The sequence below is a fragment of the Stigmatopora nigra genome, chromosome 8 (genome assembly GCF_051989575.1).
Source record: "Stigmatopora nigra isolate UIUO_SnigA chromosome 8, RoL_Snig_1.1, whole genome shotgun sequence".
In the NCBI taxonomy this organism is placed as follows: Eukaryota; Metazoa; Chordata; class Actinopteri; order Syngnathiformes; family Syngnathidae; genus Stigmatopora; species Stigmatopora nigra.
In genome coordinates this window covers 3,861,122-3,875,606 of record NC_135515.1, presented here as the reverse complement: position 1 = coordinate 3,875,606, position 14,485 = coordinate 3,861,122, and the positions used below count along the sequence as shown (strand labels likewise).

The 14,485-nt window shown below is 40.2% G+C and overlaps 2 protein-coding genes across 6 annotated transcripts in view; one reads left to right on the top strand and one right to left on the bottom strand.

The window, feature by feature from the left end:
• The first annotated feature begins 348 nt into the window (after window positions 1-348).
• On the top strand, window positions 349-7,510 carry pgr (progesterone receptor). Of its 2 annotated transcripts, none has more exons than XM_077722211.1 (8): window positions 349-1,249; window positions 2,070-2,179; window positions 2,783-2,899; window positions 3,262-3,549; window positions 4,220-4,364; window positions 4,548-4,678; window positions 5,088-5,245; window positions 5,988-7,510. In XM_077722211.1, the coding sequence occupies exons 1-8, from the start codon at window positions 588-590 to the stop codon at window positions 6,141-6,143; spliced, it is 1,767 nt and encodes a 588-aa protein (XP_077578337.1). In that variant the 5' UTR covers window positions 349-587; the 3' UTR covers window positions 6,144-7,510. The 2 variants fall into 2 exon arrangements, with proteins under 2 accessions (XP_077578337.1, XP_077578338.1); XM_077722212.1 differs by lacking the exon at window positions 349-1,249 and adding an exon at window positions 1,745-1,845.
• Window positions 6,722-14,485, bottom strand: part of arhgap42b (Rho GTPase activating protein 42b) — a 40,537-nt gene continuing 32,773 nt past the window's right edge. The window contains exons 11-26 of one of the 4 annotated variants that reach the window (XM_077722208.1): window positions 14,198-14,307; window positions 14,037-14,108; window positions 13,396-13,474; window positions 12,908-12,947; window positions 12,734-12,796; window positions 12,595-12,669; window positions 12,429-12,513; window positions 12,272-12,330; window positions 11,853-11,958; window positions 11,564-11,723; window positions 11,339-11,489; window positions 10,876-11,139; window positions 10,649-10,805; window positions 9,012-9,074; window positions 8,870-8,949; window positions 6,722-7,612 (exon numbers count right to left, since the gene is read on the bottom strand). In XM_077722208.1, coding sequence (XP_077578334.1) covers window positions 7,524-7,612; window positions 8,870-8,949; window positions 9,012-9,074; window positions 10,649-10,805; window positions 10,876-11,139; window positions 11,339-11,489; window positions 11,564-11,723; window positions 11,853-11,958; window positions 12,272-12,330; window positions 12,429-12,513; window positions 12,595-12,669; window positions 12,734-12,796; window positions 12,908-12,947; window positions 13,396-13,474; window positions 14,037-14,108; window positions 14,198-14,307 — 1,653 coding nt within the window. In that variant the 3' untranslated portion in view covers window positions 6,722-7,523. Of the gene's footprint in view, window positions 7,613-8,869; window positions 8,950-9,011; window positions 9,075-10,648; window positions 10,806-10,825; window positions 11,140-11,338; window positions 11,490-11,563; window positions 11,724-11,852; window positions 11,959-12,271; window positions 12,331-12,428; window positions 12,514-12,594; window positions 12,670-12,733; window positions 12,797-12,907; window positions 12,948-13,395; window positions 13,475-14,036; window positions 14,109-14,197; window positions 14,308-14,485 lie in introns of those variants that run through there. The other 3 variants (XM_077722207.1, XM_077722206.1, XM_077722205.1) reach the window with 3 other exon arrangements.

Sequence of the window (14,485 nt, the reverse complement as noted above, 5' to 3'; positions counted from 1 at the left end):
CTCTTTTGACTATTAAATGAGGATCAAGCGGTTCAGAAAATGAGTTGATAACCTTTGAAAAACTTGTAATCACCCAAAGGGTTCAAGGTAGAATATCGGACACGGATATCCTGTCCCAACTGACTAAATAAATCAAACTTGTTGTGTTTGCCAGTCCTTGTCGGATCGTCTACTTTATCCAAATTCGTCAACGATTACTTGATATACCTATGCCATGTTCCAAGTTCCTCATATCAGGTTTGGTTATGTTATTTAATTCTAATTCCTTGTCGTTTTCTGTAGATCCTGCCTTCTTTACTGAAGTTTTTGTTAGAGCACTCCATTCCACGTCCTTGATTGCTTCCCTGCATTTGGCTCCTTCTAAATTCCACACTCCAAGCCACCCTTTCCTGACAGTATCATAGAAGGCGTCCAAATTATGAGGGAAACAGAAGGAGGCGTGGCTAGTTTCAATCACAGAAGACCCTCCCCCTCATCGCCCGGAGCTCTCAACTCCTCATTCTGCGTACTGCTCGTAAAGTACAGTGGCTTCCTCGCATCTTTCCTGTGTTTTTACGCACGCCAAGCTGGAGAAAGTCCACGGTTGGATGCTGGAATCCATGGATGACATCCTCGACTTCAACGAGATGAAACTCCCAGACGAAAGCTACGAGGGTACTGGCCAAGAGAGCCAAGAAAGCGATGGTTCGATATTCCGAGACTGCGCCAACCTGTTGGACGCTCCTCCAGAAGAGCAACAGGGGGGTTCTCCGTACGAGTGCGAAAAGGACTTTTTAAAGTGGGACCACAATGCTCTCGAATCCAGCCTGTCGTACCTCAAGGACGAACAGGAGACATCCGTCATCACGGAGGCTCCGTGTCCGACCTTCGATGCACTGGACGCCCAAATACAAACGCACTATGACTTCGGGGAGCCGGAGTGCGCGCGTTTCGCCACGGCACCTCCACGGCCGGCGCAGGAGGCGTCACCCAATTTCCTGGCGCACCTGAGCCCCGGCGATCAAGTGGCGAGGGTGGAGCCCCGTTGCAAGGGATCCCCCTTCCACCTGGAGGCCAGCGCACCTTCCCCGACTCACCTGGCCGTGTACAAGAGCGAGGTGGGCCACTGGCAGGTGCCTGGTATGAGCCCCGGGGAGGCACAATTCTGGTGCCAACCGGGTATGGGGGTGGATGACCCCTACGGCTGTAACGGGATACACGGCCAGGCTGCAGCCATCCGGAATCAGACGGCTTTCCATGCATACGCCAGGTGAGTAAAATCCAAGTTTTTATCATTTTTTTGTCTGGCTCTTAAGTAGTGTTATGCCAATACTGGTATTGGTACCAATATGTCACTAAAATAACGTTATAAGTCTTGAGAAGTAGCCATAGTACTAAGTTTGTTTCTTCTTTACTTCGTTGTTTAAAAAGGACAATACTTAATCTTGTAAAAATCTTAATAATAGTATGTATATATTAAATTAGTGGTGTTGGGGGTGGTTAATACGTTGGCCTCATAGTTCTGGGGTCCTAAGTTCAAATCTATGGTTGGTCCACCTGTGTGGAGTTTGCATGTTCTCCCCAGCTTGTGTGGGTTTCATCCGGGTACTCCGGTTTCCTCCCACTTTCTAAAAAACATGCATGGTAGGCTGATTGGACACTGTAAATTGCTCCTAGGTATGGATGTGAGTGTGCATGGTTGGCCATTTCCAATTCAGGAGTGTGTTTGAATGAGGTAAAAAGTATAAGACTTGTTCTTCCATTGGCCAAGATGCACCCTCCCACTAACTAGTTTGTCATTTGCCCAATCAATTTGAAGTGGGAGGGTTGGTTCATTCACTGCTAGATTGGATGTCAAGAAATGAGGTAAGCTGTGTTTTACCAAGTAATCGTCTACCAAGTGCAATCTTCATGATTTTCTCCGATAAAAATGTTCTAATTTGATGATTTGGTCCCAAGCCATAGTCCATATTATGTATTAATTTTTAAAGCAAAACAATTGCAAATTATTATCTGAAATTGGTGTAGACTAGGCGGCAGATACAATGCAATCTTGCATGGTTTTAAATTCTCTATCTTTTGTTTTGCAGTTTGCCACCTCAAAGATCCTGCGTGATATGCGGTGACGAGGCTTCTGGTTGTCACTATGGAGTTCTAACTTGTGGCAGCTGCAAAGTCTTTTTTAAAAGAGCAGTAGAAGGTGAATGAATGTATTAAAAGACTATTTTGATCCTAGTATAAAAAGATGTAAAGTTAACATTGAAATACTGTCTAGTTTAGATGCCAGAATTTGTTTACTTCCCAATAGACTGCAAGATAGTAGACATCCAATCAATTTTGACTGGCAGGGCTGACAGTAATCAAGCAATCCTTCAATTGGACGGGGGGCCGCACCCTCAAGTGCCCCCCTAAATTCCACCCCTGGCATTTACGAATATACATTAGTGTAAAAATGTTACCCAAGTGGGGGAGTTAACCCAAAACATCCACATTAATTTGTTTTCCCCTCCAAATTTGACTTTTAGCCTTCTTGGGTAACAGTTAAAGGTGCCTAGTGCTGTTATCTGCCTCTTTTTGGATTTGTTTGGCTTATTATCACGCCACGGCCGATACTCGGGAGCCATGGAGTCTCACCGCGGCCGTGTCACTCTGTCCTTGCAGCCTTGCCGCTATCTAATTTCCTCCTTCAGAGCTCTTTACTTAACACTTAGGAGTTTTTTTTCTGGTCTTCATTCTCTGCTTTTGTAATTGAGGGAAAAGTGAAGTGTTGAAAATGACGCATGTGTTTTGTCGTACCCTAAAGGGCATCACAGCTACTTGTGTGCCGGACGGAATGATTGCATCGTGGACAAAATCCGGAGGAAAAACTGCCCGGCATGTCGTCTTCGCAAGTGTTATCAAGCAGGGATGATGCTAGGAGGTACAATATCCATTTTGGGGTATAATCTGGTGAAATATGTCTTATTGTTCTTCTAGTAAGTCATTTTAATGGCATAAATCATTTTTATATCAGCATTTACTTCTTTTATAAGAAATTTTAGCAATTTCCACATCGTTTTGTTGGCTAAATTTGGCAATCATGATCAATTTCCAAAAGAATTCCAATTGAAAAAAACAGCGTTTCAGTTGTTATTTCTCTTCTGTCTGACTCACTATCCACATTTTAAGCTCCTTAATCCCCTGTGAGCAGATATATTGAAGTATTTGGCACTGGAGTGAGAACTATAAATTTGATTTGTAACATGGTTTTTAAAGCAAAGATTTTTGCGCCGATCTTCTCAGGCAGGAAACAGAAGCGTTACGGGGCCATGAAGGCGATAGGCTTCCCGTCACACTTGACGGTGGATGGGCAAGCGCTGAGCGTGGTGGCAGGAATGGGTCTCCCTGGTGTGCAGGAGGTGGTATTTTCGAAGCAGATGATCAACATCTTGGAGAACATCGAACCCGAGATGGTCTTCTCGGGCTACGATGGCTCCCAAGCTGACGTCCCGCATTTGCTGCTTACCAGTCTCAACCGGCTTTGCGATAAGCAGCTGCGGTGGATCGTTAAATGGTCCAAATCTCTACCGGGTAAGATAAGATTTCCCTCAAGTACAAGGCCATCAAATGTGGATTTCTCCAATTTTTTTCCAGCTAACTTAGAGCAATTTGACTCATCTCTAAAGTCACCAGTTTTAGCACACTAAACAGTCAGGAATACCGTATTTTCAGGACTATAAGGTGCACTTAAGTCTTAATTTTTCTCCCAAAAAAAAGAGAGGGCGTCTTATAATCCAGTGTGCTTTATATATGGAAAAAAATAAAAAGTGTCATTCATTGAGGGTGCGACTTATAATCCAGTGCGCCTTATAGTCGTGAAAATACGGTATTCATAAATAAATGATCAAGACTCACACAAATCCGTAATTATTGAAACTGTACAGTAAAAATAACGTACTGATATGGCAAAGGGAGAAAAATATATAAAGAATATAATGTTCAGTCAGAATTTATGTGCCAAAAGTAGTAACAGAAAGAGAATTCTCTCCATTTTGGATTTTTTTTCCATATATATCTTCATGCTTTAAACACCAGCAATGGAACATTGGTTAGTTTCTTCTAACATAGTGGTTTTGTGGTAAATTAAAAGTCACATCCATAAGAGTGACTTTGATGGCCATGTAATTTCAGATTGACTATTTAATAGTTCCAATGCCAGTTGATTCCGAACTGACAGAATTGTTCATTTTGTTGGGCCAAGGCTTTCGGAATCTTCACATCACCGACCAGATGACGCTGATCCAGTACTCGTGGATGAACCTGATGGTCTTTTCTCTCGGCTGGCGATCTTATAAGAACGTCACCAGGGAATATATGTACTTTGCGCCTGACCTCATTCTAAGTTTGTAAGTAGGAATTTTTTGAATATTTTTTTGGTTTGGGAGGGGCCAATTGATGATTTTAACTGGACCATTATTGATTTTTATTAACAAAAAAAACAAAAATATGTACCTGATGGTGACCTGATGGATTGAGATTGTTTTTTGGGGCGCCGCCCTCTTTCTTTGCTCCTCCCCCTTCATCTCCAGGGAACAAATGAGGAGATCCCCCATTTACGAGCTATGCCTGGCCATCCAGTTCATCCCACAGGAATTCGCCAACCTCCAAGTGACTCGTGAGGAGTTCCTTTGCATGAAGGCCATCATTTTACTCAACACAGGTAAAAAGGCAAAAACAGGAGTTTTAGAGACAAAAAATGAACATGAAAATTTAATTTTTACGTTAAAACGACTTTGAATTAGAGGCAGCAGTGGAGTCAAAGGCAAAGTCAAGTCAAAACAAGGCAATAAAACTGCTGCACAGCTGTCTGAGCTAAAAACAAACATGGCGGAGCATAGTTTCATTTTGTTTACACCCCGTTGCAGGCTGACAAGCCTTGAACCGACTACATGACATCAGAGATAAACACAGACGCTGGCTTTGTTGCAGCCGGAGCTTTCTGCGGCTGGAACTTTTACAAAGTGCCTGCTTGGAAGTGTCGTTTTCCACATTTCGAAGAACCAGAAATCTTCAAATACTCTCCAAATTCAAAGTTTGTGTTTTTGTTGTTGTTGTTGTTGTTCCCTTAGTGCCTTTGGAGGGTTTAAAAAGCCAGGCGGCATTCGAAGAGATGCGTCAGAATTACATCCGTGAGCTGACCAGGGCCATCCATATGAATGAGAAGGGAGTGGTGGCCAGTTCGCAGCGTTTCTACCATCTCACCAAACTCATGGACGCCATGCACGAAGTACGGCGGTGAAAAACACAACACACTTTGAATATCTTAGCCCTCTGAAAATTTCTAATGAAAGCAATGAGTTAAAAAGGCAAATTAACCCATAATAGGGTGCTCATATAACTCACAGTGTTAGACTTCCATTCCCTATTGACTGTCTTGTCAATGGCACTAAAAAGTGAGCATCAAACTAGTCTCCCTCATTGAATTAAATGGCAAATAATGCATTAAATACTATGGGGGAAAAATATCTACTTTAGAAAGTTCCTTCAGCAGGAAAAGAAGAAATTTAGGCTTTTATTGACTTTCTAGTCATTCATAAATGTATTTATACTAAAATAATTTGAAAATTTGAATAATTAAACCATTTTGATTTTTTTTAAATGAGCAAAAATAGTCATTTATCTCGTAAAGGGTCAAATGTGACATGATGACAATTTGAAAAAGTGAAAATAGAAGAATAATATACTAAAAAAATTGCAAATATTTGCACAATATAAAGATTTTTAAGTGGGCTTAGTCTAGGCAGCTGAAAAACGAAGACTAATTACACTCTAATGGCAGCAATTCTAATGATAATTGATAGCAACCAGCTTTAAAATAACTAAGTTTAAAAAAAAATGAATATCCATAAATGGTCGAGTACTCTAAAAAGTGTTAAAAGATTTTAAATGTCAACTGCAGTGACCCAAGACCTACTTGACAAAATGCAATGCCTTTTTGAAAAGACCAATTGAAACTCTTCCTCCCCCAGATAGTCAAGAAGGCCAACCTGTTCTGCCTGAGCACGTTCATCCAGGCCGACGCCATGAAGGTGGAATTTCCCGAAATGATGACTGAGATGATCGCATCGCAGCTGCCCAATATCCTGGCGGGCATGGTGAGGCCACTGCTCTTCCACCCCAAGTGACATCTTACCCCATCACCACCCCGCCCCAAAAGGTTTTCCCTTAAAAAATGAGTCTTTTACTTTCCAAATACTGCCTTTTGTGACCCTCTTGAATTTTCACTCCTACTGGTTGGGGAGCAATCAGAACAATAATAATCAATAAAAGAAACTTCATGAGAAGATCACTTATATGGCTGACTCACATTTTAGGGCTATTTGATTAATTAAGATTAATTTTTGAGAGATGTTGACCTAAAAGTGTTTAAAAATGTCTTCTTTTTTAAACCTTTTATCCCTAATGGCTAAGATTTCATCTTAAAAAACATTTAAAGATGCTTTTATTCATTTATTCTCTTTTTGTAGTGATTTTCCTCACAACGTTCGCAGGGGGTGCTGGAACCTATCCCAGCCAACTATGGCCAGTAGTCAAGGTATCAAGGACAACCAATCACATTCATACCCAAGGACAATTTAGCTTACAATTAGCCTAGCATGCATGTTTTGGAGATGTGGGAAGAAACTGGAGTACCCAGAAAAAAACCACACATCAAAACATGCAAAACCCTTGCAAAAGTACATGAAAAACTTAAATCTCCGCCTTAATTCATCATTGTTTATTATTATTTTACAGTTGTGAAAATGTAAATAACTTTTGGAGACAGTATAGCAAACGACCCCCATAAATGGAAATGTTACAGTCAGCATTTCCACCACGTGCCCTTTAACTTTCCCCTTTTAAGGATTTTTTAGTTGGACACTGTTAGACGTCCAATCGCGTGCTTTACATTCTTCTGCTGTGAATTTAAATAAGTTGATCACTAGTAGACGTCCTAGCCATTTTAAGTGGGAGGTGCTAGGTGATAAAAAGCGGGTACACCTGTGTACTATTTGGTAAGAGAAGTTGCTTCATTTACAGCAGTAGTTTAAAAACTTAATTGACAAAATACTTTGCTAAAACTGCAAAAGCAAGCAAGACAACAAATTAGACATTTACCAACGTTAATGGCACTGCAAATATCTTGGAATGTTTCTTAATACATGTTAACCATGCATAGTTTTAGCCAACTATTATTCCACAGGTGATTTTTTGGAGAAAAATTGCTCATTTTTTTATGAATTAACTAAGTGGTGTCAAACTGGAGGTCTGAGGGAAACCATTGTTGATTTGTTTAACAGAAAAAACAAGAATCATAAATTTCCGGAGCTATTTGAGAGCAATAAAAGTTGTTCTTGTGTCTCTTTTGAGGTCGTAAAAAATGTATTTGGATGTCTGTCTTATTAAAAACACATTTAAGGAATGTTTTGTCCAAATACAGAAAAAAAAAACGAGGTAACTAAAAATTGCATAGACCAGTAGTGTGAATTTTTCCATGGATACCATGGGGGGGGTAAAGTAAAATATTACAGATAAATAACATAATTCTCCGGGATTAAGCCCGTTTTTCCTTGGTAGGTTGCTTGCAGCCATCCAGGTTCGATGGACGGGTACACTGTGAGGATAAAAAGTAAAAATTATGTATAATACATTTAAAAAAAGTATTTACAACAATTATATCAATGATGGAGTCCAACTCATCAGTACACCAGATGTTTTTATGGACAAAAAATAAAAATACAACCCAAAATCAATCATCAGCCCTCCAAAAAAATATATAATGCTAATCTACTAATACTGAGAGCTACAAAAAGCCTTCTGCTAAATGGCAAGGCACTTTTTCTTCGTTTCTAACTGCAGAGAGCCGGGGATAGGGGGGTGTATAATACGCCCGGGTGCCTTCCATCACTAGGTTACTGTGACCTGCCTCCCCGCTGCTCGCAGGCCAAGCGGACTCGTCACGGAAAAGGCAATAAAATGAGGGAGAGGGAAAAAAATGGCTTCTTGTATTTTGGATTGGTGCTCACACTTAAAAGCTGGGATGAAGCCAAATGGGTTTAAATGAGTCCTTTATGAATAGATAAGCAACCGGTGGTGCAAGTGCTTGGTTAACCCGTCCTCTGCCTTTGTTAGGGAGGGACGGCCATCTTTTTGGTGGACTATAAATCGGATCTGAGCATAATTTGTACAAGCCGAAGAATCCACAATGGATGAAAAGGTTACACTGGAGTATAAGTTGCGTTTTTGGGAGGGCAATTATTCATTTAATCAGAAGCCAAGACCAAATATGCGTTTTGGTAACAATAGTAAAGCAGGCTAAATCACATGTGTCAAAGTGGCGGCTCGGGGGCTAAATATGGCCCGCCGCATCATTTTGTGTGGCCCGGGAAAGTAAATTATGAGTGCCGACTTTCTGTTTTAGGATCAAATTAAAATGAAGAGTATAGATGTATATTATATTTCCTGATTTTCCCCCTTTTAAATCAATAAATACAATTTTGTAATCATTTTTTTCTGTTTTTAGTTCAAAAATCATTTTGTAAGATCGAAAAATATATATAATAAAAGCTAAAATAAACATTGTTTTAGATCTATAAAAAAATGAATATTCAGGGCTTTTAATTCAGTTATTTTAATCAATTTATTTTAAAAAACCTAAATATTATATCTAAAATTGTCCAGCCCACATGAAATCGAGTTGACGTTAACGCAGCTCGTGAACGAAAACTTTTTCAGAAAAAAATAACGTCTGCGACTTATGCTCCAGAGAATACGACTACAAGAAAACAAATAACCCCAATTTTTCCTCAAAATAAATCTCGAAAACTGTTCAAGACACAAAGGTGTTTTCCCATGATATTTCAGTACTCACCATTAGTGAAGTGCGCCCCCTGTGGGAAGCTCAGTTCGTGACTATGCTCGGCCTCGCACGAGTACACCGCTTGGGCATCCCTATCAAAAGTATGAGAAATCAGTTGTGCATTTTATCGTATTCTCGCGATTGCGGTCCTCACCTGCCGAGCGCCGTGGCCTTCCGGTCACCGCCATGTTCGAAAAGCATCGCTCTGGCCGCCACCCTGCGTAGAAAAAAAAAATCTACTCAAGTGAAAATATCTCCTTGACCTTTCTTGCTAAGATTTCCAAGAACGCAAGTTGACTTAACCACCGACATTCCTGAATGCTTGGCCCGAGAGTGAAAGGCGAAACGACACAATGTGAGATGTTTCCTTCCTTCCTAAGGTAAAAAAAAAAACGAGTAGTTGGCGTGACGCACTCGAACTCGCGTGCCATCGCGACCCAGGAGTCGAGGTGACGCCGAGCTGCCACTCAAGTCCAAACGCGGTCATAATAGCGAAGAAAATAGCTTGTTATGTCAACATGTCTTGTAAAATCTCCGAGTCTGTGTGACCTGTCACCTGATTTGATATAAAATTGATAAAATAAGGGAAAAAAAACATGTATTTTTCAGCAATTTGAACAAAATTATCCAACATTAAACCCATATTAGTGAAAACTATTTTGATCCTGAATCTGGGAGATCTTAATTTATTACATTTAATAAAAAGAGCTTTAAGGACTAGAAAGAACTTAAATTTTCAAATTTTTTAAGATTAACCATGATGGCAAATAAGTGGACATTTTTAAAAGAAGTCAACTTTTATAGTACTTTTTAGGAAAATAACGCAAGCCGGTTTAATCTCGATCATATGATTAGTTTTGGGACATCTCTAATTTGTTTTCTTGCTTATTTGGATCCCTGTTTTTGAACTCTGTACAGACACATATATATATATACACACGTACACAAGTACACACACACATGTCAAGCGAGACGAGGAGGAGTGTAGTCAGGGCTGGGTCACATCAACCTCGAGAATTAGGAGCAGCTCTCCCACCGCAGGCGAGCTTGCATAAATCCTCTCCACACTCACCGGCGTGTAGTTCTGACAATGGCAGACTAAATGATCATTTTGAAAGGGGAATAACTACTGATTACTTTGGGGTTTTCAACTCATCTACCCTTATAGAAATTGTGTTATTTATTGTTACATTCATCTTGGTTGAAGACTTTAGCTGGGAATGTGCGTTGGAACGATAAAGTTTATTTTATAATTGCTAATTTTTGCCAGCCCTATTTATAGATGTATTTCTATCTATATAAGTAAATAAATATATAGACAGACCTATATGTATGTAAATATATATATGTATATGTACGTATATATATGTACCTATATATATGTATATGTATGTATATGTATATATATGTATATGTACATATATGTATATGTATGTATATATATGTATAGGTACATATGTATATATATATATATATATGTGTTCATATATGTGTATATATATGTATACATACATATGCATACACATACATAGACATACATGTACATACATACATGTACATACATACATATATATATATATATATATATATATATATATATATATATATATATATATATATATATATATATATATATATATATATATATATATATATATATATATATATATATATATATATATATATATATATATATATATATATATATATATATATATATATATATATATATATATAAATAAACACACAAACATACTATCATATATGTTTATAAAATATAGAGTTAGTTACACTGAGCCTGGTCTTTGGTATCCATTGACAGCCGCCGCCGCTCCACGTCGGCGAATCACAAGCTTTGGAGGAAGCTCCGGGTTTTCCTCTGGCTTCAGGTGATCGATGAGGTCCAATGAGGACAGATTTTGGGTGGATTTGGAGTATTTCCTTTGGCCTGCTGGGAAAATGGGATGAAAAATGATGAATGGCACACAAAATGTCATTTTCTACGTTTTACGGATCACCTTCGGCCACCAGTAGAGAATTGAGCGAAGTTGCCGCCATGAGATCAGGCGGTCTGGGTGGGAGGTAGTGGCGGTGGGGGGCCTTTTTGGGGGCCACGGCAGGGAGGACGTCCTTCGATCCCACGTCGGGACCGGAACCCGACTCAGGGGTGGCGAGGTTGAAGGGCGCCGGCTTCGGGGGGACGTCGTGCTCTGAAGAGTGCGACGACAAGGACGCCAAGCTACCCGAGGGGGTGCTACCAGGACTGCTGCTGCATGGGTCGCCTATGCAGGGACCAAAGTTGAGGCGGAACAAGCCCTCATTAAAATCATTTCCACTCTTTCAATGCCAGGGACCGTTAAAAATCAACTAAAAAACGAAATTGACTAACCAGAAAATAACATGGCAACAATGTGGACACCGCGCCACCCTTAAATTCCAAGAAAGTGGCCCTTTAAGGACTTGTTTCCTCTTGGTACTCACTTTCAGCATCAGCCAGGCAGAGCGTGGGCACGTAGGTGCTCCTGGGCTTCCGAGGACCGTTTGACAGGCAAATTGCTCTGCTCCTTCGGGAACCGGGCCGACTGGGAGGCTGTGGCGGCGGTACGTTGTGTTCCGGCGGCTGACGGAATATCTGCAAATGCCACCCTCGGAATAACTCACTTACTTTGTTTTTTACCATTTAAAATTCCACTCATTGGGACTTACTTTGCTAAAATTCTCAATAAGAATTTCCGTCACTATGTTCTGGAACTTAATATTCATCATGGCGGCTACCGTCTCCTCTTGCGAACGCATCAGCGTGGGGCCGAAGATGACGCCCAGGTTGGCTACGCTCATCATGTTGGATTGACTTTGCGCTGAAACGCTGCAGATAGAAAACGGCGCCATCATAAGGAAAGGGTTAAAAAAAATGTTTGGATTTTATTTACTGCACGCCATATGATTGCTGCTGCGCAGAGAAGACGAACATTGCTTATAGGGTTAATGTACATACACAACAAGATGTTGAATGAGCATTTCCAGCATCTCCTTATTCCTATCTGGAAGCTTGTGGACCAAAGAGTGGACAGCACACACTCGGTAGTTCTGTTCATCTGATTCTGAAAAGAATGTTAAAAAACACCCCGAAAAAATCCATAAAAATTTAAAAAAAAAACGCATATGAATCAGCTACAGGTATCTGGTTACCATGGAAACCGCATCCTGAACTATACTACACTGAGCATCACTGTAATGATTGGAATTTTTAGGGAATATTCTTAACTCTTTATGAAAGAAAAATGGTGATATTGCCATCATGCCCATTTTAAATTAACTGTGTGGCATATTTTTTTCTGTATTAGTTGGTTATTGACGGCTGTTGACGTCTAATTAATTTCATTGAATGGTCGTCAATGGCAACGACTAACTTACTGGCAGCCATGATGAAGTCTTTATGTAGCTTGAAGGTCATGAGCGGCTCAGAGAGACATCTAGAAATTTTGAAAATAGAATCAAATAAATAAATACACTCCTTTGTGAGTCAGCGAGCCCGGCTTTGTGAAACGGCGACAGGCGAGGGCGAGCCGACCTGAGGTAATTTTTCAAGCCGCTAGTGATGGTCTTGTTGTCCCATGTGTCGGGATCTAGATCCACGTCGACGGGGGCTTTGGATGCTTCCAGAGAAAGAAAAAAATATAGTTAAAAGAAAAGATATTTTTTGAAAAATGTATTTAAAAAAATGAAAGAACACTAACAAAAGACGGTAGCCATCAGCTTCTGTACTTTGGAGTTGACGCCGCCAATCCGGTAGAGCCCCATGGTATTGATCCCTTAAGTGTAGAAAAAAGGGGCATTTTGAAGCTAAAATGTGGCCAAATTTGAAATATGCGTTACCTCTGCTCTCCACCAGGTTGATGCATTTTCTCACAAAGTTGAAGCCAGCATCGTTGAGGAATGCTGCGAGTAAACAGATATTTGCATTTCTTATCAAAAATAGGCAATTTTTTGACATTTAAGAGCAAACACAATGAAAATTCAGGATGAGAGAGACTTAAAAGGTACACTTACTCTCTTCTCTCTTACTAAGTATGGTAGGCAGGTTGTAAATCTAGATGGAATAAACAGAACAAAACATTAATTTTGCATGTTTTATAACCGGGAGTCTATAATTATATATATATTATACATTCACTGGATAAAGACCCCAGTGAAAAACTGATTCAGCCCTTTAAAAAAGGTTAATTGTTTAAACTATAAACCTTTGCCATATTGCAACAAATTTTCCTTTAAAAAATTGTTGATGAAATTATTGTGAACAAATAATAGTGAAGCAAAACATTTTTATGAAATATGCTTATTCCAATCACCTTATTATGACCCACAAATCTACAATACACAATTCTGCCACTACAACGCTTCCTCTAAAACTTCTTAAAGGCAGGTTGTAATTTCTCAAGACAGACACAAGAGAGCACCATTGTTACAAGTATTACAGCCGATTCGAACCCCGTTGGTCCCTCCCTCGCCAACTGACGAATGTCGACAAGGTTCCTTACCGGCTCCTTGCCATCCATGGCCTCCAGCCATAGCCGCCTATTCGCCTCGGACAACGCCTGCAGCGTCATCACGCCATGCCTGGGGGACCAAAACAACAAGATGAGCCCCAAAACAATGGTGTCAATGTGATTCCATTGCCGCGGGGGTGTTTACAGCATCAAAATTTCACACTCGATTTATTCAAAGCTGCAAAACACCAGCGTGATTCCCCTCTGCGCACCCAACATGCACCTGATTTTTCATGATCAACAATTAAGAGGCGTGGCTTCATTACGGTGGCCCAGAAGTGTCAGGGCAATTGACATAAATGAACGCAAATATCAAGTCCAATGTAAATGGACAAAAAAATACAAAACAAACAAAAAACACACACCAAAATCCAAATATTCGATTCCATTCGATCCCTGTATACGACTATTTTGAGCACTTTGGCAAAGCCAAACAATAGCTTACACGAGTGCCAGTTAAAGGGTGACAAACTAATTTGATTTTCACGTCAAATGCGCAAAGCAAAGCAAAAAAAATGACTTATTTTTTGCCCCAGCGAGGCAACAAACATGGCAAGTGAAGAAAAAGCGAGAATCACTGCAAAAAAAAAAGCACGCATACGCGTACATGCCACAAGGGTCCGCTCACGTACCGGACTTTATAGAACAACCGGAGCGGCCTGAAAAGTGTTCCGCGGTAGACGCCGTTTCTACGTGGAGAATCTCTGGCGGGAAACGCACAAAATCTCTAGAATTTTGAATAAATGTGTCGTATTTTTTTTTCTGAATAGAATTCCCACAAAATATAACCGACCTTTCCACTACTTGGATGTCGAAGCAGAAGCGCTTGTCGATGGAGTCGGTTTTCCTCCGAATGCAGGACTTGAGCTTGAACATTTCGTGTTGGCTGGAAACAACGCCATTCTGAAATGTGATCAAATCAGCAAAAAGATAAATAAAATCAAACTGAGCAAAAATTGGTCACCGGACATTTGGTCGCCGGTCTTTTGGTCCCTTTTGGTCGCCGGTCAAATGGTGACAGAGAGTTTACTGTTGAAACCAGCTCTAAAAATTATATTCATGAGAGAGTTTAATATCTAAG